Source organism: Hevea brasiliensis, chromosome 14 (genome assembly GCF_030052815.1).
Source record: "Hevea brasiliensis isolate MT/VB/25A 57/8 chromosome 14, ASM3005281v1, whole genome shotgun sequence".
Classification (NCBI taxonomy): Eukaryota; Viridiplantae; Streptophyta; class Magnoliopsida; order Malpighiales; family Euphorbiaceae; genus Hevea; species Hevea brasiliensis.
In genome coordinates, this window is record NC_079506.1 from 88605864 (window position 1) to 88632391 (window position 26528).

General features: G+C 32.3%; 4 protein-coding genes and 1 long non-coding RNA gene across 10 annotated transcripts; 3 read left to right on the forward strand and 2 right to left on the reverse strand.

Annotated features, from left to right (window-relative positions):
- Nucleotides 1-2179: 2179 nt before the first annotated feature.
- On the reverse strand, nucleotides 2180-4536 carry LOC110633312 (uncharacterized). The gene is made up of 3 exons (XR_009143114.1): nucleotides 3527-4536; nucleotides 2644-2714; nucleotides 2180-2273 (listed from the first exon to the last, which is right to left on the reverse strand). It is a non-coding gene; the product is annotated as an uncharacterized LOC110633312 (long non-coding RNA).
- A 6229-nt stretch (nucleotides 4537-10765) lies between these two features.
- LOC110633314 (disease resistance protein At4g27190) lies at nucleotides 10766-19776 on the forward strand. Of its 4 annotated transcripts, none has more exons than XR_009143115.1 (3): nucleotides 10766-11292; nucleotides 15415-18785; nucleotides 18897-19776. XR_009143115.1 is itself a non-coding variant. In XM_058133731.1 (2 exons), exon 2 carries the CDS (start codon nucleotides 16293-16295, stop codon nucleotides 17694-17696), a length of 1404 nt encoding a protein of 467 aa, XP_057989714.1. In that variant the 5' UTR covers nucleotides 10766-11292; nucleotides 15415-16292; the 3' UTR covers nucleotides 17697-19776. The 4 variants fall into 4 exon arrangements, 2 of the variants coding, with proteins under 2 accessions (XP_057989714.1, XP_057989715.1); XR_009143116.1 differs by having other exon boundaries at nucleotides 19606-19776; XM_058133731.1 differs by having other exon boundaries at nucleotides 15415-19776.
- Nucleotides 17922-19792, forward strand: LOC131173094 (uncharacterized). Its single transcript, XM_058134749.1, has 4 exons — nucleotides 17922-18533; nucleotides 18903-19016; nucleotides 19606-19659; nucleotides 19778-19792. Exons 1-4 carry the CDS (start codon nucleotides 17922-17924, stop codon nucleotides 19790-19792), a joined length of 795 nt encoding a protein of 264 aa, XP_057990732.1.
- A 306-nt stretch (nucleotides 19793-20098) lies between these two features.
- On the reverse strand, nucleotides 20099-23687 carry LOC110633315 (putative receptor-like protein kinase At3g47110). Of its 2 annotated transcripts, XM_058133730.1 has the most exons (3): nucleotides 20663-23686; nucleotides 20372-20482; nucleotides 20102-20294 (listed from the first exon to the last, which is right to left on the reverse strand). In XM_058133730.1, exons 1-3 carry the CDS (start codon nucleotides 23340-23342, stop codon nucleotides 20254-20256), a joined length of 2832 nt encoding a protein of 943 aa, XP_057989713.1. In that variant the 5' UTR covers nucleotides 23343-23686; the 3' UTR covers nucleotides 20102-20253. The 2 variants fall into 2 exon arrangements, with proteins under 2 accessions (XP_057989712.1, XP_057989713.1); XM_058133729.1 differs by having other exon boundaries at nucleotides 20099-20482; nucleotides 20663-23687.
- An 882-nt stretch (nucleotides 23688-24569) lies between these two features.
- On the forward strand, nucleotides 24570-26390 carry LOC110633281 (uncharacterized). 2 transcript variants are annotated; one of them, XR_009143117.1, is made up of 5 exons: nucleotides 24570-24760; nucleotides 24986-25078; nucleotides 25153-25542; nucleotides 25660-25891; nucleotides 26056-26390. XR_009143117.1 is itself a non-coding variant. In XM_058133733.1 (3 exons), the coding sequence occupies exons 1-3, from the start codon at nucleotides 25471-25473 to the stop codon at nucleotides 26211-26213; spliced, it is 462 nt and encodes a 153-aa protein (XP_057989716.1). In that variant the 5' UTR covers nucleotides 25397-25470; the 3' UTR covers nucleotides 26214-26390. The 2 variants fall into 2 exon arrangements, 1 of the variants encoding a protein (XP_057989716.1); XM_058133733.1 differs by lacking the exons at nucleotides 24570-24760; nucleotides 24986-25078 and having other exon boundaries at nucleotides 25397-25542.
- The last annotated feature ends 138 nt before the right edge of the window (nucleotides 26391-26528 follow it).

The window sequence follows — 26528 nt, forward strand, 5'->3', positions numbered from 1 at the left end:
ATAGAACAATATTGTATGCATACCAACTATTCCATAGCAAGTAGTTACAAATTTAAGTCGGCTAGTTGATTTATTCCCTTCATGTATTCGCCTTAGCAGGTCACAACATTCACTTTCTGAGTAGGTTGTAGAATCTTCAAGAATAATAGTTCAGATGGTTCTAACCGATCAATCTTTAAAACTCTACAAAATAATTTGTTCTTGTCTCTTCTTATCATATAAAAATTCTGCTACATAGGAAATAAAATGAATAGTGGATAAAAATTGAGTCATAATATATAACTGTAATTCCATAATCAACATACTTTAGTCATTTTATACAAATAAAAACAGAAAATATAATGTATTTGGTAAATCAAATGTAAAGACAAAGGCACCTTAGTTTCTTGCTTTTTACGCCTCACTATTTTAGAGGAAAGGTGAACAGTAAACACGTGGAAGGTGTCATACAGAAAAATTGCAGTAATTGGAAAGAAATATCAACAGATGATCAAATACCAATTTCAGTGTAGACAAAAGAGTAGGTAAAATAGAAATTAATACAATAACAATAAACACAAACAATGTCGGTCAAGGAGCTAACTCATCAACAAATCACTGAACAACCTAGAAGTAAATCAATAGTGGCAACAGAGGAAGAATCTTACCCTTCTTCATTTACAAAAAATAGAAAATCAAAGAAAAGGCAAAAGAATAGTGGAAATTCCAGAAACACCATCTGAAAATTATTTTCATAGCATAAATTTCACAAGCACAATTCATCCAGGCTTGGTAAGCCATGTTCACCATTTGGTGCAAGACTAATCCAAATCAACTCCAATATTAGATTCATTGTCCTACATTAATAATAATAATAATAATAATAACAAAGCAAAGGACAATTTCCATGATCTTAACTAATGTAGAGTTTTCATGCAAAACTGCTTGTGTGGTCCAATGAGATCCTCTTGGAAGTAGGATCAAGAAGCTATACAATATCATCTCTTGTGGTACTAATAGAATTGGAAGATCTAAATAGGCCAGTCAAAGACGCATGAAGGGAAAAAGTAGCACAATTAATGCATGCTATTTTCAGGAGTTTTTATATTTTCTGCCTACCACCACCACTACACCAATCAACCTCTTCTTCTCTTCATCTCTTCCTCTCATTAAATATGGACTTGAATTCTTGAAAATTGCATATGGGTTTTCGGTTTTCACTCACTTCATCATTTGTATATCAAAGAATGGTATTTGCTTGATCACAACAATGAATTGATCTATAGTTAGAGATAGAGAAATATAGAATTTAGGAACCACCCAAGTTGGGATTTGTGCTTTGGACAAATAGAAAGGGAGTGGAAAAGCGATGCGGAGCAGTCTTGAAAGAAAGAGTGTTTGAGCTATATATAAGACTTGAACAAACTTCCTCCCCTTGAGTTAGCTTTTCAGGTGGAGTTAGGCCCTGTCTATTTTCTCAACATGGTATTAAAGCCTACTCTACTTCAATTTTGGGCCACCCACAGATGTGTTTGCCTACAAACTTCATGCTCCAGATGTATATGCCTGGATGTGAGAGGAGTGTGTTGTTCCACATTGGTTTGGAATAAGGTATTTGAGCTTGATATAAGACTTGGGCAAACCTCCAGCTAGTTTTGAGGTGGAGTTAGGCTCGTCCATTTGTTCAACAAAGAGGATGAAAGCAAAAAACAAAAGCCCCATGAGGGCCACAGCGTTTGTGAAAACTTTCATAATTTGGCAGTTTTGAAAGGAGCCAGGAGAGGGCTTATGGGATGAAATTTTGCGATAGAGGGCAGAATAGTACCTGCTTAGGCAGGATCTTTCATCAAATCCAGTAGGTATTAGTCCATCAAGCAACTTATCATTAACCAGTAGCCACACTGGTAGATTCCAAGGAATCATTTCTTGAGCCTGGTCTTTCACCAAATCTGGAAGCAAAAGTTCCATTAAGCAAGTTGACATTGGGCATGCCGGTTGGCTGGGAGGAATCATTTTCTGAAACTGTAAATTTGGGGGATCAAAAAGTACCAATTAGTATATAATTTAAAGAATAGCATGCCCTGTAACATCCAATTGAAATTTTATGAGATGGCAATCAGCACATTTATATTTGTAATGTGATAAATTCTATGTACTTCATTATCTTGAAACTCATTCAGACTGTTTAAATTCATTTCTGGAACCTGATCCTCCACTGGATCTGGATGCTATAGTTTCATTAAGCTGTTTGTCATCGGGTATGCTGGTAGGCTGCGAGGACTCATATTCTGGATCTGAAAACTCAGGGGGGAACAAACCTCAAATTAGTTAATAAAGAATAGCATCCCACTTCAACGTCCAACTGAAGTTATATGAAAAGACCATGAAACGCATTTGCATTTTGTAGTGTGGTGAATTAAATGCAGTTTATGAACTTGAAAAGGTTTCTGTCTTTTCTTTTTTTTTTCCCCTTTCTTGTTTTATGAACAAAAAAATCTCAACTTAGCATAGGCATATAACCAGATTTGGCACAATTAAAACAGTTCTACTTTTTTATGCAACAAATTATCAAAATTGAACATTAAACTTGGAAAACTCTTCTTTCCTAAACTTTGTAAGCTATCAAACAAAGAACCAACCAGGAAAAGAGGAAAATGAGCATACCTTTCATGATAACATGTTCCACATCTGAGAAAACAATTACACCTTCATCACCCAAGACTCTAGCAAGTTCCCTGTAAATAAAAAAAAATTAAAAAAAAAACTTGAATAATTAAAGGTGGAGAAATGAATAACATCATCTTAAAATTTGAAACTTCCAACCAATTTATTTCCCCTTTTAGGTACTCATAAATGAAGAATAACAACAATTCTTTTTGCGTACTATATTAAAGTTTAGCAATCAAAATTTGCACAGAATCCACGGATTTACTTAAAGAGACACATTAGATCCAATAGTTTAGGAAGGAAGAGGGTAGAAAAAGTATGAGGGCAGAACCACACAGTCCATACATTTACTTGTGAATTTCCCTTTCTCATAATAATAATAATAATAATAATAATAATAGAGTCCTGAGGGAAAATTTAATTTTAAATGTACATTTAATTTCACCTAAAAAATGAAGAAAAAGCAAAATGATTATGGTTGCACTTCTTTTCCATTTGTTAAACAGAAAATATGAGAAATTCATTTTAAAATATATATATATATATATATATATATATATATATATATATATATATATATATATATATATATATATATTATGTTCTCAGGCAATTTTAAATAAATTTGAACAACTTCACTGTTGCCCATTCCACAGGAAGACCCACAGGCCACAGCAGTGTCATGAGCCCGAATCAACTTCCATTTCTATGGAGCAGTCCAGAAAAGAAGATAATAGATTAATGTCAAATGATTCTTTGCTACAAATACAAAAACCTGTAATAAAAAACAGACAATTCAACTCGAATTCTGAAAGGCAGTCATCAATGAATCACTTATTGAATTGAAAGATTTCAAAAAGGATCTGCAACAAAATAAGACCTTTTTGAAGGACTCTATGGTGGGAGTCTCAGCAACATGGATACAGCTATATTGATCAGGTTTAGCCTCACCCCAACCACCCAAAATCACCATTACAATAATCTTCCCCTTGGGAAGCTTTGGATGATCCGCCTGCTTGCATGTGAATTCTTCACAGTTGTCCATCTAAGTCTACCTCAAACAAGATATATGAATAAAATCAAACCAAAAAAAATCTCCACTTCACGAGATATATATAAGGATAAATCAAATGAAAAGAAACCACAGAATATTCAGGAACAAATTCCTAAACCCAACCAAAATTGAACTGTGAAAGCAAAATCAAAGCCAGGAACTAATTAAAATCAAGCAAACAAGCTCAGCCTCGTTTTCAAAATAATGAATGTTTTGAGCACAAACCTTTCCTCCAGGCAATACATTGTTGATGATAAAATCTACAAACGGCTTCTGCACAATATTTCATTTTATGATGCCTTTTCTTGAAATGAGGGTCTTAGGACTGCATAAAATTATTAGGATAAAAAGTGTTTGAGTCTAGAACCTAGAACTAAAGATGTCATGTCGAATACCATTGAATAATCCAGTAAAACAATAACACTTACCAACATTGAAACAAACATCAAGGGTCCAGGTACTCAGAACCCATTTCCTGAAGGAAATTGTAGCATTTGCAACAGGAAATGTCTTTAATACAATCGAATTGCCCATTAATGAAACAGCCAATAGAATATATATTTTTTTTATTCCTTTGCCGAAAGGACAATTTGTTTCAAAGCCTTACATGTTGCCAAGAACCAGCTCGTTTACCCAGAGTTGAGCACGCTTGACCAGCTGCATCAGGCAGGAAGCATCACAATATAATAAACAAAGAAATCGTGCTTTGAAGTCGAAGTAAAATAAATAAATAAAGAAACAAGTAAATATGCATTCACTTAATTAGAAAAATTCTGAAGTGAATTGGAAATAACCAAGGAGTTCATTCCCATAATTTTTCCCGTATTTCATGTCCGAAATAATTTGCTGAGTCTGGATTCTTTTTTGCAAGCCATATGAGAAACCTTCTACAGTTCCACTCCCTGAGAATTTTACAAATTTGGTAGATGGATAAATACTTGACAATTCATTTCTTGTCTTTACTATTATTAATAGTAGCAATTGCAACCAGAAAATTAATTAAAAAGGTAATAGATTCACACTAACAAATTTTGAAAGGCAGGATTAACAATAGAAGCAAACGTTAGGACAAATCTCAGCTACTGGAATAATTGGTTGCATAATTTTCTTTTCTTCAGCACATAATGCAGGAACAAAATCATGTAATATGACGTTAATCATCCCTTAATATATCATTAAAAAAAAAAAAAGAAAAATCCTTCAATATGTTTTGCATGCTGTCTCTGGAAACAGTTAATATTAATTGTTTATTTTGCAAACAGATATAATGTGAATAAGATAATGGATTACAAAGATCTTTAATATATAATATAGTTTATTAGCATAGGTACCACTATGTCTTCTTTTCCTTTACTCCTCCGGAAAGTGCACAATAGCAACCTAATGCTGTGTGTAGGACTGAAAGCAACATAATCTGGTTACTTCCCACAGCACCAAAAAAAATAATAATGATAAAGAATGAAGCACAAAAGCACAAAAGCTTCTTGACTTAAATCAAACAATAAACAATGGAAAACCAAAGAATAAACTGCACACGCAAAGCAACTCTAACATATATGCGTGCTACGAATCAGCAAATAAACATGAGAAAATAAAAATAACTAATCTTTCAACATACTAAACCAAATAGCGACATACAATTGGATCAAACAATATGACAATAAATTAGGCAATTATTCTCCCAAATTCTCAAGGAAAACTACGCAAGAGAAGAAGAATAGGAAGAGGAAGAGGAAGAGGAAGGGTGGAGAAACCAAAAACCCAAGTAACCTCTCTACACAGTACAGCAGAGCAGTAGAAAATATGATCCTTGATTGAAGGGTGGGATACGAAAATAAAATCTCCATGGCAGCAACCACGCGGCAACGACGCACACAATGGAAAGAGGACGTCGTTTTTCCTATCTAGCTTTCGGAAAGGAAGAGGAAGGCAGAACAAAGAAGAGACGTGTAGAAAAATCAATGAACCAGGCAAGACACCCTAGAACAATCATGTTGTAACCAAGGAAGCATACCAGCTGGAAGGGAGGCGAAAATGTGAGTCACAACTGGGAAGGACATTGCATGGGAGGCAAGCCAATCAGCCACAAAATTCGCTTCGCGATAAACATGAAAAGCTTGCACTTGAGAAAACATACCCAACAATTGTTTGACAGAAAGCAAGAAAGAAACTTTAATATATAGTTATATATTAGCATATGTTACAACTCCCATGCAACTCAAGTTGCAACCAAGCTGAAATAACAGACGAAAACCTGATAAGAATCAATAGCAAAGTTACTCAGACATGCATCAACTCTCTGCTAAATCTCCTCAGTCTTTAGCTCAAACGTTAATCAACATTAGGTGAAAATGGCTGGGCTTAGATAAGCTACAAGATGGGAAGTCAATGCTCGTCACATTATAAGGGCTCTGATTTTAAAATTAGAGAAGGGTTTGGGCAAACTATTCATGTATGTTGTCACTGCTGCAAGAAGTTCCTCCCTCCTATGGCTGGGCTGCCAAAAAAGAAAGAAAAGAGGAAATCGAAACAAGGGAATCTTGGATTGAATTTTCGGGATTTTAAGCGGCAAAAACGAGGTGGATGAGCTTTCACAGTGTCATTAGTTCTGCAGGTGCTTCGTCATTTCATGGCATAGCAAGAATCATGTCCACTCTTGCCTTGGAGTTCTTCCATTTTATAATTATAATTTTATTTTTAAAAAAATTCTCATAATCAGTAATAATAACTTTTCATATTAAAAAAAATTATCATTTTATTTTTTTCTTTTATAATTAAATTAACTTTATTAATAAAATTATTTTATTTTAACTAAATTTATTAATAAAAATTATTAACTATATATGTTATTTATTATTAATTAAAATTTAACTCATAACAATGCAAAAAAATAATAATATAATAATAATAATAATAATAATAAATTTTAAAATAATATTTTATTAATATATGATATTTTATTAATATTTTAATTTTTATATAAAACAAAAAAATAATAAACAATAAATAATAATTTATAACAGAAAATGAACTTTCAAAATTTGCTCTTGTGGGTTAAATGAGCTTTTTATAAAATAAAAATAAAATTAAAGGATTTTATTTTGATAAATTGTATGAAGAAAATAAATCAATCCTCATTTTATCATAAAAGTTAATTTAATAAAAAGATATTTATCCAAATTTTATATATAGCTCAAACACATTATTCCAAATCAACGTAGTATAATACAGCTCCCCATGCTTAAACTCTGATATCATGTAAAGAAAATAAACTAAACTCAATTCTACCTAAAAGCTAGTTCAATGAGAAAATATTTGTCTAAGTTTTATATATAACTCAAATACTTTATCTCAAATTAATATAGGATAATAAATTATAATTAAGTGACTGAAATAAAATAATCATCCAAATTAGTAGAGAGTAAGTGCAATTTACCTTATACCCATAAAATGCTAGAATTGATCCAAATTATTAAGTTTATGTAAGTTTGAATTGATAAAATTTGCCTAATGAATTGATAAAATTAAAAAGATTAAAAGAATTGTAAAACTTGCTAGAGTTCAAAATTTTTGTTTTGTTATTATTATTTTTTTTTAATAAAAACTATGAAGGATTAATAAAAAAAGGTTTGTTAATCCATACACTCTGTAACTTCAAAATGGAAACTCAACTCAATTAAAAATACCGTGCTTATATGGATTTAGAGCCCGTGAAAGTTTTCTAAAGAAGCAAATTAGCAAATGGGATCCTTACATATTCCATCAATTTGACTGGGTAAATCACCCTCTTTGCTTTTAATTTATAATTGATGAAATTTGGAACTATTATTTCACTAATATGATTTTATTTATTTTTATCTCAGAAATTATAGAAAAAAAGTCAGAGGTTCACTAGGAAGATTCTGGTGAGAACCATCTGACGCTCAAATATGAATAGAGAAAAGGTTGAAAGGAAGGAGAGAGGGAAGGTTTGAGAGAAAAAAAAAATCATTTTTTATCTTTATCTCGCTCTATTTATAAGGAAAGGTAATAAAAGTATGTTTATTGACATATGGCATGTTTGTCATTGCTATTAAAACTGTTATTAAAAAAATTTATTTTTTAAAATATATTAATTAGAAAGTATTAAAAAATAATTTAAAATTAAATTTGATAAGTTCTCGTCATAAAAATAATAAAATAACAATACTTTTTTTTTTCAAACTGTTTTTTTAACAACATCTAAAATGATACTTTTATTCAGAAAAGTAGTTGCGGCCCTTCAAATGGAGTACCAAACAAGCACATATTCATAAATAAAAGTGATATATATTATATGTAATTATTTTATAGAATACCAATAACAATATTATTACAAAATAATTTTCTTAAGTTTTTAATATTTTGGAATTTATCAATTTTAATATTGTTGTTAAAAATAAGAAATAAAATGTTTTTAATTCATTTCATTCCATTTTAAATTTAAATTCAAAATTTCATAATACTTATAAAACGATTATAATACAATGTAAACGACCCAAGATCCCCTGCTTCTATAGAATAGCCATATTTATAACGTGAAAAAAAAATCAAATTTTAAATTAATTATATTTTTTTTAGAAGACTAAGAAATATATATATATATATATATATATATATAATTATTTATTTAATTTATCTTATTAAAATTTATGTAATTATTATTATTATTTTCTTAAAGAAAAAAAAATAATATCATTTTTACTTGCATTGCTTTTTGATTCGATTTAAGTTAATATCTAAAGGCTTCACATCTAATTTATCTTAATTCTTTTGATTTTATTTTAATGCAAGAAAAAATTTAATAATATATATTATTCTACTTTATTTTAATGATATTCAAATTCTAATTAAGTATGGAATTAAATTGTTAATAAAACTTTGGTGATTAAATTGTTTTTATACTGAAAATAGAGTTAAATATATTTTAGTCATTTTTATTAGAATTAAGAGCAACATAATTGAGATTTTAGCGGCAATAACTAATTTGTATAATTATTAAAATGTCAAAAATTAATTGCTTACTTTTTAAAATATAGGGACTAAGTTGTAAGTTTAGTATAATCTAAAAAATTAAATTGTAGTTTACCATTTTCTTTTTGTGGATATTATATATTGTTTTTGTCTTTTTTTCATACATTAACAAAATAACATATCTACTCTAAATTATTATTTAACATATTTTATATGAAAATTATTTATATATTAAATTGAAATTTATGGATTTTTTGATATAAATTAAAGTAAAGAACCATTTATAGTATATCTATTTAAGTTGAGGGACGATATACTTAATCATAAGTTAATCTATAAATTAGTAATGGTAGGTCATAAAAATTTTAATAATATTTAAATTAAAATTAAATAATTTTTATGATACAAATTAAAATTTAAAAATGTTATTGATATAATTATTTAATTTGAGAAGCGACAGACGAAATTAACCCTATAATATTATCGACTAAATTGTCATAACGTTGACTCATTAATAGTGAATTTTAAAAGAATAATTATTTTGTTAACAGAAAATATATTTAATTAATTTATTTCTTATTAAAAACAGAGGGACTTAACTGTAGCTTTTATCATACCTCAAAGACAAAATATTAAGAGTGAAATTCAATACTCTTCCTGTTATTATTAGTAGATTAAGGCACATATTACAAAAAAATATTAATTCAAATTATTTACAAAACATTAATAAATTTTAATTAAGAGAAATGAGTCGGTTAATCTTCTCATTCGTAAATGCTAATAATTTTTTAATGAATTTTTGAATAATAATTTAATAATATTGAAAATTTTGTTGACAGTTTTTTTTTTTTAAATTACAGTATTAAAAAATGGAGATTAAATTTATAATTGTGATTGGAGAACGTTTAATTTTATTTTGGATCAAAGAGTGAAGCTTTAAATGAGTAGGTTGAAAAATGGAATTTTTTTAAAAGAAAATAAAGGATTAAAATGAAAGTTTTCATTAAAGTGGAAAGAAAAAATTATTATTTAGTTATATATTTTTTTCTAAATTAATTATTTAATTCGTATATTTTAAAAAGTATATAATTTATTTTTTATATTTTACTTTTATTAAATTATTTAATATTTTCATCAAATTTTTCATTAATCAAAAGTTTATACTAATTAAACTATTATATAATCTCTCTATTTTAACAAAACTAATTAATTAATATTTATATTTTAAAAAGATATGTTAGTTAGTTAATTCTTATAATTTAGTTATATTATTTCTTTAATTCTTTATATTAAATTTTTTATATCTAAATTACCTTTTATTTTTTCCATTTTATTTGTTTTTTTATCCTCAATTATTTCTCTTTCTCATTATTTTTTTCCTCTCATTCTTTCTGTATTTCTCATCTTTTGATAAAAATTAATATAAGCTATATACGCAAAAAAAATTAATTAATTCTCCTAAATATTTGAGTAATTAAGATGATAAATTAAAAAAATTATTTTTCAGTAAAAAGAATTTTGAATTAAAATAATTTGAATAATTTTTTAAAAAATATAAATTCAAATTTAATTTTTATACAATAAAAATTTTATCCAGAAATATATTTTTTAAAATACAAGATAAACTAATTAATTTTATTAAATTAAAGAAATTAAATAATAATATTTTTTAAAATATAAAAATTAATTAATTATTTTTACTAAAATAAATAGATTAAATAGTAATTTGATATAGAAAATTTGATAAATAAATTAAATAGTTTAATGAAAATAAAATATAAATATTAAATAATATATTTTTAAATAATAAGAATTAAATAAGAAATTAAACAGTAACTTTTTTTTATAACAGCATTAGAAGATGGAGATTAAATTTATCATTGTGATCGGAGAATGTTTAATTTTATTTTAGATCAAAGAACGAAATCTAAGAGTGGGTTGGATAATAAAGTTATTTTAAATGGGGATAAAGGACCAAAATGAAAATTTTCATTAAAGTGGAAATGTGGCAGCCCATGCTGCACTCATTAAGCCCACGTGAGTGTCTTTCTAGCAGAATAAAAAGTAAAAAAAATAAAAAAAAAATAAAGGTAAATGGAAAGAAAAGAAAAGGAAGGGAAAGAAGAAAAATAGAGGGCGGAGAGAGATTATTAGCTAGAGTTTTTCCCTCAATTTCTAAGTAGCCATGACTTCAAAATTCCCGCTACTTACAACTCCTCCTTGAAGGTGAGTGTTGGGTTTGTTGTTAGGGAGAGAAACCAAGCATTTAGAGAGAAAAAACAAAGGGGTAAAATTGAAGTTCACTTTTTTTAGGCCAAATAAGTAAAAGATGGCAATGATGCAGGATATCATCCTTATCCTCATCGTCTAAACTTTCCACAGACATAAAGTTTGGCTGATTTAATGGTTGGAGGAAGGAGAACAGAAGAGAGAGAAACAAATGGGGAAAAGCCTTGAACTGGCTAAACTGGAGCTCATTTGCGAGTGTGGTGGGTACCAGCAGACTCAGGAAGTCGAGGCACATCTGTTGTAGTGGGTCGACAGTTGTCAGAGCTCCAGTAGCCCCGTGTGGGCGCCACGTGCTACCTCGAGTGGTAGCGGTAAGACCCACCTACAAATGGGTTTTTATATTTTTAAAAATTTCTAAAAATTATCCTTAGCAACTTTAATTCTTGGATTAGGGTGAAATTCTAAGTAGATTGAGCTCTGTAAATTATTTTGGTGAAAGTTTCTTACTTTTCATATTGAACTTCGAAAATTCTTATTTTATTTGTGTAGCTGAGATTTATATTAGTTATAAATTATGTTTGTATATGGTTTAGGATTCCTGAAATGAACTTTGGATTATTGATAATATTTTGCAAACATTTTGGGTTAAATTATGCTTATGAAGGTTTAAAGATGTTAGAATCCCTTTTTGCATATTGATAAACATATTGATATTCAATATAATTAATGTTGAAACGTTTGTTAAAATTATCCTTAATAGTGTAGCTAGTGATAAGTATCCAACTTGTCTTTGGAATAGTTGCAATTCACCCATTGGATGACATTTGGAATAGTAGGATTTGGGGTCAAATGATAGGTGCAAGTTTCTCTGTTTTATAGTGGAAATGGAAATATGGTTGAGTCTCAATTAAGATATTAGAATTAATGTTTTGAAATAATTTGAAATTTGAAAATTTTGAATTCATAAATATTTAAAGAATTATGATTTTGATTGAGTATGAAACTTAGGTAGTTAAAATAATTGCTATGAAATTTAATATGAAAATGTGGGTTTGAAATATGGACGAGTTAAAGAGAGAATTTATTTATTTTGAGATGGATGTGAAAGGGATAATGATATTTTATTTATGGAATTCATCTAATGTTGAAATGTATTTCTTGAATCTGTGTTTAAATAAGGGAAATGTTGAATTTTCGGTAGGAATTGGAAATAGTTAAAATTTTATAATAGAATTCATAGTTAGAAAATGTAATGTAAAAATTTCAATTATAAATGATCCAAGAGCTACATGCCTGATTCTCCATAGCAGGTACATAAGCAACCTTCAGTTGCAGTTCAAAGTAAGTAGCTAAAACCTACGTGTTATAATTGCTTTTAAATTATATATATACAATATATAACTAGCAATATGTTTGGTGGTGTATTTTTATCGTTCTCTAATTAAGATAGAAGGTATATAAGTGTGAGGTTGATTTATTTGCTTAAATTGATAGTTTGATGAATTTATATTCTATTGAAGGTCTTAATGCTTAGTTTGAAATTTTCAAGAGAAACTGTCAGTTGTATATGAGTCATACATGTCCTGCTGGGGAAGAGGGCTTTGACATTTTTAAAATGATGAAATTTTGAATTAATACTGTAATAAAAACTTAATTAAAAATATCATATGCAAATTTAACATTATGGGCTCACACTTGTAACTTGCAAGCATAAAATGCTATCAGTGTTCTAACTCTACGAGATCTAATAATGAAATTAGACTTTGTTAATCTTTTATTAATTTTTAATTAGACATTTTTAAATGCTATATATACCCATAAAATGCTAAATTTGATCCAATTATCTAGGAATAGGAATAAAATGTTAATTTATTAAAATTGTTCTAATTAAGACTTAAACTCGATATCTCATAGCCTTGAATACTATTGCAATACTGTTGAGTTAAAATTCATCAATAAATTACAAGTAATTTTTATCACTCATGTAAAAAATATTATAATAAGAAATATTTAAAAATAAATATTATTTATGCTTAAAATAGTATAATAATATTATTATAATAATTATGAGCTAAAAAATAAAAAGATGCATGTCCTTTAAAGACTAAGTATTAAAAAATTGGTGAACTTATTTTTATTCATTAATAAAAACAAAAATTTTCCATCTGGTAAATGCTAATCCTCTCATAGGGATTGCAACGGGTACGGTACCTATTAAAATCATCCTATTCGAAATCTTTCTCATTATAAGCTTGATGGAGAAATATAGAAATGTGAAGAAAGATTTACACATGTTTTTTATTGATTTGGAGAAGGCTTATGATAGTGTTCCAAGAGATGTCCTATGAAGTGTGTTAGAACAAAAGAGGGTATCTATTAGATACATACAAGTGTTGAAAGATATGTATGAAAGAGCAACTACTATTGTGCGCACAGTGAGAGGGGACACGAGATTTTCCGATCACAATTGAATTACACCAAGGATAAGCTATAAGCTCTTACCTTTTTCCATTAGTTTTAGATGAATTGATGAAACATATACAAGAGAGTATTCCTTGGTGCATGATGTTTGCGAATGATATTGTTCTAATAGATGAGACGCGAGAAGGAGTCAATAGAAAGCTAGAGCTTTAGAGAAGTACTCTAGAGTCAAAGGGCTTTAAGTTAAGTAGAACGAAGACAGAATACATGCATTGCAAGTTCAGTGAAGGCCAAACTGGTGATAGGGAAGGAGTTAGTTTGAATGGAGTGGTACTATACCAAAGTAATCACTTTAAATATCTCGGCTTAGTCCTTCAAGTAGATTGGGGGATGTGAGGAGGATATTAGTCATAGGATTAAAGCTGGATGGTTGAAGTGGAGACGTGCAACGGGAGTTTTATGTGATCGCAAGATTACCAATAAGTTGAAAGGGAAATTTTACCGTACAGCCATACGACCGGCTATGTTATATGGTAGTGAGTGTTGGGCATTGAAGGAGTCGTATGCGTCTAAGATAAGAGTTGCAGAGATGAGAATGTTAAGGTGGATGAGTGACCATACTAGACTATATAAAGTCCGTAATGAGAGTATTAGAGAAAAGGTAGGAATAGTACCAATTAAGGATAAGTTGAGAGAAGGAAGATTGAGGTGGTTTGGTCATGTGAAGCGTAGGCATACGGAGGCTCCAGTTAGACAAGTAGAGCACATTAGGTTAGAGGATAGAAAGAAAAAAAGGGGTAGACCTAAATTGACTTGGAGGAGAGTAATACGACATGACCTAGAAGCATTACAAATTTCTGAGGATTTCCAAAATCGTTTAGAGTGGAGAAAGCGAATCCATATAGTCGACCCCAAATTTTTGGGATAAAGGCTTAGTTGAGTTGAGTTAATAATTTATGTTTTAAAAATTTAGTAATTTCATAAAATATTTAAATTTTATTTTATTTGAAATAAAAATATAAAATTTATAAATATTATTATAAAAAAAATATATTTTATATTTAATTAATTATTTATATAAATGGATTCGGGTAATGGGTATCCAATATATAAAACTTGAACCGGACACGAGTATTATTTTTTAAATCTGAACTCATTCTAAATCTAATTATATACTACCTAAACTCATCTTATCAGGTTGTATATCTACAAAAAACTGAACCATTGCCATCCCTACAGACAAGGTCAGTATTAGTTTCTAGGATAGGATTACGCTCACATTTCACCCTTAATAAACTTGCAAGCGATTCCCATAGCCCACAGGACCATGGAATCAAATAACGTCTGTTACGTAACGTAACGGCTGTTATTTACAGATTTTAGAGAAGCCCGTTATCCGTTAGGTCGTTATTTACGGGCTTATTTTGATTTGCAGAATAACGGCCGTTACCATTGTTAAATAACGGTAACGGCCGTTACCAATGTGACAGAATTTATGGGTTGGTGGGGGGCAGAAATCACGTGATTTTAGCAGTCCAAAACAGTCTAAAAATCACCAAATTTCAGTCCGAAATGACAGAGAATAATTTAAAGTAATAATTTAATCCAAACTCACTTTTTTACTTTCAAATAATGCTTCATTCTCTAGTATCCACCTTCATAACTCATTTTCTCTTACTTGGAAACAAAAGTCAGCAGTGGTAGCCCCCTATAGATGATAACGTCTTTATTTGATATATAAATGCTTAGTATATAGTTGTATATCTTAATTTTATTTATTTCTACCAATATTTACTCATTTTATGAACTTTGCAAATTTTTCAAAAAAATTTGCGTAAAGCCAGGCCGTTACCGTTGCATTACGGCCATTACAGGCCCGTTTCCGTTACTTGCGACCGTGATCGCAATTGCGACCGCGACCGTGATCGCAATTGCGACCGCGACCGTGATTTAAAACTATGCACAGGACTGTGTATACGTTCATATGCAACTTGATATGAAGAATAGAGGCATGCATTGCTATGCATAGCACAGATGTTGACATACTTTGTTCCTTTGGTCCTGTTCCACAGGGATTATCAATCAAGCCATGGAAGTTCTAGTTTCAATATTTGGAAAAATTGGAGAGTGCCTTGTTGACAATTGGGCGTCAATTTGGCTACTGTATTCTCTACCAAAGGAACATAGATATTCTCAGTGAGCAAGTTCAAATACTAGAGGCAGCACGAGAAGGTAAAGAGTCATCGATAAATACAGCAAAAAGAAATGGTCAGGTTATCAGAAGTGAGGTTCAGAACTGGACATCGAGAGCTGATGGAGCCATTTCAGAGGCTACAGAATTACTACAAGTTGTCAAGGAAGTGAGGTTTCTTGATTTGATTTCTCGTTAACGGCTGGGAAGGAAAGTTGTAAAGAAAGTAATAGCGATTAAGTAGCTTAGAAAAGATGGTGAGTTTCCTCAGGTTGGCATGGATGCTCCTCCTCCGGGGGTGCTTTCCATGCCATCTGAAGATCTTGTGATTTTTTAAAGCAGAAAAAATTATATGCGACAGATCATGGAGGCATTGAAGGATGAAAGAATAAATTTTATTGGGATACATGGAATGGGAGGGGTCGGTAAAACCACTCTGGTGAAAGAATTTGCCAAAGAGGTTGAACAAGATAAGCTCTTTGATGCTGTTGTGATGGCTGTAGTGTCACAGACTATTTCAGTGAGAAGGATTCAGGAGCAGATAGCAGAAATTTTGGGTTTGGATTTCAAGCAGACAATTACGGAAGAAGGAAGAGCAAGGTTGTTGACTAATAGACTGAAGAAAGAGAATAAAACCCTCATTATCTTGGATGATATTTGGAAAGGACCTCAACTTGCAGACATAGGCATTCCATTTGGTAGTGATCATATGGGCTGTAAAATTATGATCATGACCGACATAAACAAGTGTGCAATACAATGGCCCCAACAAGTGTCGATGCTATAAAGATCATCCAGGTTGATGTTCTATCAGAACAAGAATCCTGGAGCTTGCTTAAGAGGAATGCCGGTGATGCGATTGAATCGTCTCCCACAATGAATTCGGTGGCAAAGGAGATTTGCAAAGAATGTGGAGGCTTACCGATAGCGATTGTAACAATTGGGAGGGCAATGAGAGGCAAAGATTTGGAAGAATGGAAAGAGACAGCTCTAGAACTTAAGAAAGCTAAGCCTTTGAACATTGAAGGCGTGAATGATAAAGTGTATAACTGCCTTAAATTAAGCTATGATTACTTGGAGGAGGAGGAAGCCAAGTTTATGTTCTGGTTTTGCTGTTTATTTCCCGAGGATTTTGATATTCTTATTGAGGATTTGGTAAGATATGGGATTGGTTTAGGAATATTTGAAGATGTGAGAATACAGGAACCAAGAAATAGAGCTCGTTCTATCATCAATAATCTCAAAGAAGCATGTTTATTATTAACAAGCAACTGGGAAGGCTGCATCAAGATGCATGATGTTGTTCGTGATGTGGCCAAATCAATGACATCTGAAATGTATTTTGTGAAAGCTGGTGGGGAAAAGCTTGAGGAATGGCCAAATATTGAAAATTTAAAACGTTACACTGCCATCTCAATTATGCAAAATCAAATTCTCGAATATCCTGCTTCCTGGGATTACCCAAACCTACAAACATTGTTGTTAAGAGATAACTCCAATTCGCAATTGCCTATGCCAGAAGGAGTCCTCAAAGGGATGAAAACCCTTAAAGTTCTTGCCAATATTTCTGCTTGTAGGAACTTGGAGCTAGCAATTGGTCATCTCACAAATCTTCGGACACTGATTCTCCACGATTATATAGTGCGTGATACGAATGCATTGGGAGAACTAAAGTTGCTAGAAATTCTTAGTTTCAAAGGAAGTAGATTTACGGTGCCTCCAAGTGCAGTAAGAAAGTTGACTAGTCTAAAGTTGGTGGATTTAGAAAATTGTTCCCATCCTCCACACACGGATTCTATACTCCCTTTTAATGTCGTATCCAAGTTATCCAAAGTTCAAGAGTTGTACATGTGGCCTCCTAGAACGTCACTGTTTGATAGGTTTGGCGTCTTTGAATGGTTTAGTATAACTGAATTGAAATCCCTGCCTTGCTTAACTGCATTCGCAATTGTTATAAACAATTTTAATCGCATACCTGTAGGCTTCTCTTTCCCTGATTTGAAGGTTTTCAAAATGTCCATAGGAGAAGGTGGTTTTTTAACTAAACAAAATTATTTGAACCTTTGCGGTCCAATCGAAGATCCAACAATGGTGGTTACCAAGTTAGGTTGCATCAAGCCATTACTGCCAAGAACAAATTATCTTTCTCTATCTTCATATTAAGGAATATCTTTCCCCATCTATTGTCAGATAGAGATAAGTTTACCTGTCTTGAGATCTCTGGATGTCAAAGACTGCTCCAAGCTCGAGTACTTGATCAATGCTGAAGAATGGGACATTCCTCCCACAACACAGCGGCAGGGAACTTGTTTGGTGGACCTTGAAACATTGTCGCTTTCAGGTTTGAGAGCCCTAAAATTATTATGCAAAGGTGAGCTACCCTATGAAATGTCCTTGTCCATGAAGAAGCTCAAACAGTTGTTTTATGTGTGCCCAAAATTGTCGAATGTTTTTGCTTCGCTTAATCCGCAGCTACAATTGAAGGAACTTGAAATTCTCCAAGTGGGTTATTGCCATGCTCTAGAGTATATATTTGAGAAGAAAGAAGATGCATCCCCCCGTTTAAGAGAACTTAAGTTGGAGGGTTTGGTTAGACTAAAGCACATATATAGGTGCTCTACTGAGCTACTTGACCTGCACAATCTAGAGTTTCTACAGATTAAAGAATGCAACAAACTAAAAGTCATCCTTCCTGCATCTGCTGCTAGAAGACTTGGGAAACCGAAAGAACTGCATCTGTATAATTGTTTTCAGTTGGAAGCTGTTCTTGCAAAACATCAAGAAGGAGAAACCTGTGAGAGTTTGGTGTTCTCTCAACTAAGAGTGCTTTCACTATATGACCTTCCCAACCTTACAGGTTTTTGCACGGATTGTAGCTTGACTTTCAAATGGCCATCCTTGGAAAAGGTGGAGGTGGCTCTCTGTCCCCAAATGCAGATGTTTGCTGCTGTTGTGGCTTCTGATGGAGACTCGAGCACACCAAAGTTGAAGATGATCAAGGTGGGTGGTGTTAACATAATGCTTGATGGAACAGACATAAACAGAGTTATGCAAGGCCACTAGAGGCAAGGTATAGATCATCTTTATAATGCTAACATCAGAATATATATATATATATATATATATTTGAAGTTTTTAGATTTTATATGTCAGACTTTATGTCACAAGCAATGAATATTTGGTTCAGGGAACTGCAGGTCCTAGTAACTGACCATAAAAGCTGTGTCCAGGGAACACAAATAAAATGGAAGGGTATTGTATAAACTTGTTGATGTTCTCATTTATCTGACTAGGAGTTTTTATTATTGGATTTGTCCCCTTCTAAAATATTGTTGTTATTGTTGCCATATTTTTTTGTTCCAGTGCTAGGTTATTTCTATTTTGAAGGCCAAGCTCTCTTCTCATGACACCACTGCTGCAAAAGAGGCTCTTCGCAGTGTTTCTAGTTTGAGAAGCATGATAATTAAGAGCTTTTGCTTAGTGGTACTAGAGTTATCTAAAGAGTTACAAGGTCTTGAGTTCGAATCCTAATTAAAACTAAATGAATAAAAAAGAATTAAGGAGCATGATATTTAGCATTAAATAAAGGCCATATATCTATCATAGATAATGATTGGATATGTGCAGCTTGCTCTTTGTAATCAGTTGACTTCTTGTAATTTCTTGTTCTTCAAAGCATGCTATTTTTATTGTTAGTCTCTTTTCCATCATTCTGTTATGCTCATTGATAATTTTCATAAGCATGATACCACAAAGCACATATTAATTAGAACCAGCCTACAGAGGGTTAATTTGCAAATTATAGGGGGCAATGAATGTATTAAGCCTATAATTTATGAGTCCATTAGTCACAAATTGGTAATCTGTGAATAAATGGATATGTGTAGTGTGTGTGCTGTTCATAATCAGTTGTGCAAATGTCTTTTTGTATTCTGTAATGCTATTCTTAACCTCATTATATTAGAGAATTACATATTTAGAGAAAAGCCTGTGTTTTACTTTTGATATTGAGTTGCTGTTCAAAATATTTGTAGATTTTTATAACTTATAATGCATTGTACTTCTTCTTCAGGTAATTGATTTCTCTTCAGTTTATTTTCATGATGGTCTTGGACTTCCAGGTCAGGTTATTGTAGCAAACTCGATCAGATGGAATTCTCATAGACATGTAAAATAATTATGATAAAAACTATCATTATTAAAAATCTTTATGCATACTGCATTTTATTGTGCTTTTCTCACAGCCATTGTTTATATAATTATAAGGGATTAGTCTCGGTGTGCATAAGCTACTCCGAGGATACTCCTAACCGTAGAAAGACTAAAAATTGAATGTTGGTTACTAAAAGCAAGAAAGAAAGAGAACGGTTGCATCTCTGCAATATCATCACGCACAGCGCCATATAATTTTACAAGTGTTGACGCTTCTAAATCTCAGCACCTACAGAAGTAGAAAATCTTAGAACTCAGTTATCAACTATTGACGCTATATATAGAGAGAGATTTATTAATTAGCTCTTGCTCAAATGAAAAGAAAAAAAAAATAAAATATCATCTGCTAACTCAGTCGAACATTTAGCCATCAGGGGCTGTTAACTTGTCTCTGATCAAACACAGCTTTTTGGCTGCATCACTGATGTCCATTCGGTTCGCTGGCAATTCAGCAGAGCAAGCAATTCCAATTCCAACCATGGAAATCAAACATTCCATCGTAGTTCTATTATCTCTTCCGCTCCTTGGATTCTCTGAATGGCTTTCTCCCTGAAAAAGAATTGGATCTACAATCTCATCCACTCTATTTGGTAAAGCTGATTCTGCAAATTTGTGAAGGTTCCAACCTTCTTTAAATATGTTATCCGTGGGCCTCTTCCCCGTAAACATCTCCAGCAAGAGAACACCATAACTATAAACATCACCATAGGTTGAAACTTCACTTCCTAATCCATATTCTGCAATTCCCCATCAAATATTGTCAAATAAATTTTAAAGGGTTTGTATGTGAAGTATACAAATCGAAAAGGGTAGTGAGCATAAAATATATATATATATATAAAAGCATTGTAACTTAATGCCATGAAGTTCAAATTCTGCTAAAATGAATAACATGGGAAGAGCATGAATGAACTTACCTGGGGGAGCATAGCCAATAGTTCCCCGTAATCCAATGGAACTGAATTGATTAGTAGAATTATTCTGGATGTTTTCCAAAAGGAATTTTGCTAGTCCAAAGTCACCAATATGGGCAGTCATTTCATCATCGAGTAGAACATTGCTCGGTTTGAGATCACAATGAACTATTGGATTTCCACAATGATGATGGAGATATTCAATTGCAGAAGCAACATCAATTGCAATATTCACTCTCTGAAGAAGATTTAAATTCTTTGATTCCTCATAATTGCCATCTGCTGAAACTGGTGGATGCAACCACTCCTCAAGGTTTCCATTATCCATGTACTCATAAACCAGTGCCTTGAAGTCATTGCCTTGATAATCAACACCTGAACATGCAGTTACTATCTTTACAAGATTCCGGTGTCTGATATTTCTCAAGGCTTCACACTCAGCCATGAAACTCTTAGCTGCTCCATGATGCTGGAGGTTAAGCACTTTAATAGCAATCACTGGTCCACCTTCATCAAGAATTCCTTTATATACAGACCCAAAACTGCCAGTACCAATTAAATTTGCTGAGGAGAACCCATCAGTGGCCTTATGGAGATCTCTATATGACACATTTGGAAGTTTCAGAAGGGAATTTTCTGAGTAGGATGAAGAGAGTTTGTGACTTTTCTTTCTTAATCTCAAAAGAAATATAAAGGACAACACCACCAAAATTGCTCCTATACTTCCTGCTATGGTGGCAGCAATTAGCTTTGGTCTCCTTTTGTCAGACCTTTTGAGCTTGCACGCAGGCAGTTGGAACTCAGGTATGCCTCCGCAAAGCCTAGAGTTACCCATGACAGAAGTAATGCTTGCATTCTTGAAGACCCCATCAGTTGGCAATCTGCCTTCAAAATTATTGAATGATAAGTTAAGATTGATTGTTAAATTAAAACCTGCCAAAAATTCAGGAATTTGGCCAGACAAATTGTTATAAGACAAATCCAAAACTTGAAGACCTCTCAATGAACTCAGAGATAAAGGAATGGGCCCTTGGAATTGGTTCCCCTGCATGTATAGATACTCTAGACTTGTACAGCTCCCAAGACTGCTCGGTATCTCACCTGATAACATGTTGTCAGAGACATCTAAGATACCCAGGTTTTTCAAATTTTCTACTTCTCTTGGAAGGGAACCACTGAGATTGTTTTGAGCAAAACCAACATAAATCGACAAGGATGAGAGTCCAATAACCTGTGGGGGTAACGTACCAGTAAGATTGTTTATAGAAAAATCCAGCAATTGCAAATATTTGCAATTAGCTAGACTGGAAGGGATGGTACCCTGCAGGTTATTATCAGCAGAATGAAGTCTATTTAAATTTGTTAGATTTCCGAGAGAGGATGGAATAGGTCCAGAGAACTTGTTTTCATCCAAAATCAATCTCACTAGATTTTGCAAATTTCCAATACTTTGGGGAATGATACCTGAAAGCTTGTTCTTATACGCCTCTATGGATGCCAAGTTCACAAGATTCCCAATACCTGCTGGAATTTTTCCAGATATTTGATTTTGATGTAGTGACAACATTTCAAGATTGGACGACAAGTTGCCAAAACACTCAGGTATTTCCCCTCCAAATTTATTCCTGCTTATATCCAGCTGCCACAAAATGCTGGCATTAGTCAAAGAACAGAGGAATCCCAAATCATCAAATTCTGCATTTCCAAGAAGATTGTTATCAATAAAAAACACTAGAACATTGAGCCTTTCTAAAGAAGGAACTTTCCCTGTGAGTTTGTTTCCCTGCAACTGAAGATCGCGTAGATTTGAAGCATTGGATACTGAATAAGGAATGGGACCATCAAATTGGTTAACTGCAATATTTAAGGTCTCAAGTTTTGGAAGAGAGATGAATAAATCTGTGGGAAGATTTCCTTCAAATTGGTTGCTTGCTATGTCCAAAAGTGTGATAGAAGAAAGATTGAAGATTGAGGAAGGGATAATGCCAGATAACTGATTCATAAGGAGGCCCAAAAAAGTCAAATTTTTAAGTCGTCCAAAAGATTCGGGAACATTCCCAACAAAATTGTTCAAACCTGCAGAAAGAGTAGCAAGAGAAGACAAGTTGCCAAGAGAAGGAGGGATACTTCCTGATAGACTGTTCTTGGATACAGAAAGAAATTCAAGCTTCGATAGCAAACCGAGCTCCGCAGGAATTTCTCCTGATAGATTGTTGTTTATAAGACTTAAAATAATAAGATCAGAGCATCTAGAAATATTGGATGGGATTTCACCACTAAGTGAATTATTATATAGGTACAGTGTATGCAGTCTTCTCAAACGACCAACTTCAGGAGGAATATGCTGGCGGAAGCTATTGTTTTTAAGGTCTAGTACCTTTAGAAAGCTCAAGTTTCCAATGTGTGGAGGTATGGTGCCCACAAGTTTCAAGGAATTGAGGTCCAATTCTGTGACCCTCTGGTGCCGGCGGCTACATGTAACCCCATACCACTTGCAGAAGTGGATGGAACTATTCCAGGAGCTCATTACCCCAAAAGGATCAGCATCTATTTTGTCCTTGAATTCCAGCAAAGCTAGTCGATCGGTGTCGTTCCCAGCAATTGCATATGTTGCTGATGGAAAGAACAACAGACAAACAACAACGTGGATGTAAAAACATGACCAGAAGCATCCACACCCCATCCCAAAGCAAAAATTTCACCACAATTGCAGCTTTTTATTTAAGTGATCCTAAATGGCGTTGGTTTAGCGAGCAAGATGGAGGAAAAAGACTTATGTATATCAGGAATTTGAAGTCCTTATCATTTTCCTATTACTCTTCCACTCAATTGACAGGGTCTGAAAAGCAAACAGCATGCTGTAGAAATTGCAGAACAGATCAATGTGGTTGTGGAAAATTTGCACATAGAGAAAAGTCATAGGTCATCATTCTTTGCTTAGTATTTACGAAATTGATGAAAAAGTCCCGAGGATTCAGTGACTCGGCCTGCAAAAGGATCAACAAGTGGTAGAGAATTCTGAATTTTGTGTGACAGATAAAGCCCATTGACTGACTCAATACTACAAGTTAAAAGCTCAAACTAATATATGTACAAAAATTCACAGGGGCCCATGAATTTGTTGTCTCTAGCAAAGCATTATCCTGGAAATTTTCCAGATTCTAATTGTCTTTCCTCAATGCATTCTTCATTCAAATAGCTAACAATGTTTCCACCCTCGTGTTTTGACCAACAAATTGGTAGAATGTAAATCATTTCGAATTTTTAATAAATTAAAATGAATTTCATTAAGTAGATCATCAAAATTTTATCATCTCTGCTTATTATTAATTAAGAAGCAACAATATGAGATTAATCAGAACAAATTTTTATTTTGTACTCTAATTTATTAAAATTAAAAATAAATCTATATTTTTCAACATATAATTAATGACGGCTTAAATCTCAATTTCACTTGAAAAGTTTAATTTAATTCTTTTTATCTAAATTAGCTTAGAAATTTTAATTTAAGTTCAATATATCTCAAAAATTAAAAATAAGAAATAAAAAATTAAACTTCTTAATTTTTGAATTTAAATAAAAATATAAAAAAATTTAACATAAAGAATTAAGAAATTAAATTTCTTATTTTTTATTTAAATAAATAAATTAAAAAATTTAACTCGAAAATATTAATTATTGAATAAATTGAATTTAAATTAAAAATTTTTTAATTTAATAAGAAATTATGATTTTAAAATTTGAAACTTGGAAGAATGCATGGTAGCAAAATATGACAATCAAGAGGGAGAGCACGTGCAGTACCAAGCAAGGCAAACCAAACCTCCAAGTGGGTAGCTGAGGCATTTAATTCTGTGGTAGGTGACAATAAACCTCTCCTTTACAAGAAGCCAGTAGAGGTGGTGGTTATTGCAGTTGGCCTCTTCTTCTTCTTCTTCTTCTTCTTCTTCTTCTTCTTCTTCGCTTAGAGAGAAAAAGATGGTATTCCAAAATGAAAAGAAAATGAAAATACTATGCCTGCATGGATTTAGAACCAGTGGAAGTTTTCTGAAGAAGCAAATTAGCAAATGGGATCCTTCTATTTTCCATCAATTTGACCTTGTAAGTCACCCTCTTTGCTTTTAATTTATTAAATTATTACAAATTTTCTTAAATTTTTTATTATTTTGAAGTTTATTAGTTTTAATAGCATTATTAAAAATAAGAATTACAGGCTTGGGTTGGCATAGTTCAATGGTAGCTATGTAGTTATGTATATTAAACTTTAGATCAGGCTAAAGTCCCCCCTCCAACAGTATAATAAAAATACATTGTAAAAAAATGCAGGATTTCCCAGATGGAATTTTCCCTGCTAAAGGCAAATCTGACATAGAAGGCATCTTCCCACCACCCTACTTTGAGTGGTTCCAGTACAATGAGGTATTAAAATGATTTTTCTTTTCTTTTTTTATATTTTCATAATAAGTTACTGATATATGAGGGTGAAAAATCAGGACTTCACAGAGTATACAAATCTTGAAGAATGCATCTCTTATTTGTGTGAATACATCACAAGCAATGGCTCTTTTGATGGTTTGCTTGGCTTCTCTCAGGCATGTACTTTGCTTTCTTTTGATACCACTGAAAAGTATTTTTCAAACTCTAATACTATTGAATTAGAACTCATTGTCAATGAATTGTTGCCAATTTGTCCAATTGACATCTCATCAACAGTTTAATTCAATAGTTAAGAAAAAAAAATTAGATGGCATATGAGCTCAAGTTTTTTATGCCACTAGTGAATATTTACATGAATTTTAAGCATAAGACAAATGCAAAGAATTTGTTTTCTGTTTGTTCAGGGAGCAACACTCTCAGCTCTGTTGATTGGCTACCAAATTCAGGTAATTTAGCCTCTCCCTGCCTTCTCATTATCAATTAAAGTTAGTCTCACTACTCCTTGGGGATTTTGCCTTTTGGGGTCATGATTGAAAACAGCAAAATATTTGGTGATGAAACAGGGAAAAGTGTTGAAGGAACTTCCACCTTTGAAATTATTTGTATCAATATCAGGGACAAAGTTCAGAGATCCAAGCATATGTCAAGTTGCTTACAAGGACACTATCAAGGTTAAGTCCGTTCATTTTATAGGAGCCAAGGACTGGTTGAGATTGCCTTCTGAGGACCTTGCCACTGCCTTTGATAACCCTCTTATCATAAGGCACCCACAAGGCCACACTGTCCCAAGACTTGGTTAGTTCTGCTAGCTACTTTTCTTTACTTTTTTGTTCATTGATCTTCAACTGGGGTTGAAACTCTGATACTTCTGGTAGCTACTTAATTGCCTTTTTTTTTTCAATGATATTGACAAGGGAAGTTGATGATTCTAATTGTATGGTTGATGTTATTACAAATAGATGAGGAATCTACTGAGAAGCTACGTGCATGGGCGACAGAGATCATCCAATGCAACAACAGAATTTTGGAGAAAGAAGAAATTAAGGTGGATGAGGAAAAGAAGCAAGAAAGGCCTGATAAGATAGACAACCAAGAGCAGACTACTGTTCTAGTTTGAACCTATGAACTTACAATGGAGCAACTATTTGCTGCAAAACTACCCTCTATGCTTTCCATTATATGCTATGCTACCTATTTTGGGAATGTAAATCATAGCTTTGAGCTATTTTGCCCTCCCTTGGTAAAGATATAAATAAATAATAAAAATAAGAGAGAAAGAAGAAGATTGAATGAAGTTGAAGCTCACCCAGTCTCTTGTAAGTTTGACAGCTTAGTGCTGATGTAGTAGAGAGCAATGTTCAAAAAGGGGCTAATTCTTAAGCCTCGCAGAGAAACCTGATAATTTGTTCACTTTAGGTGATTGATGTATGCG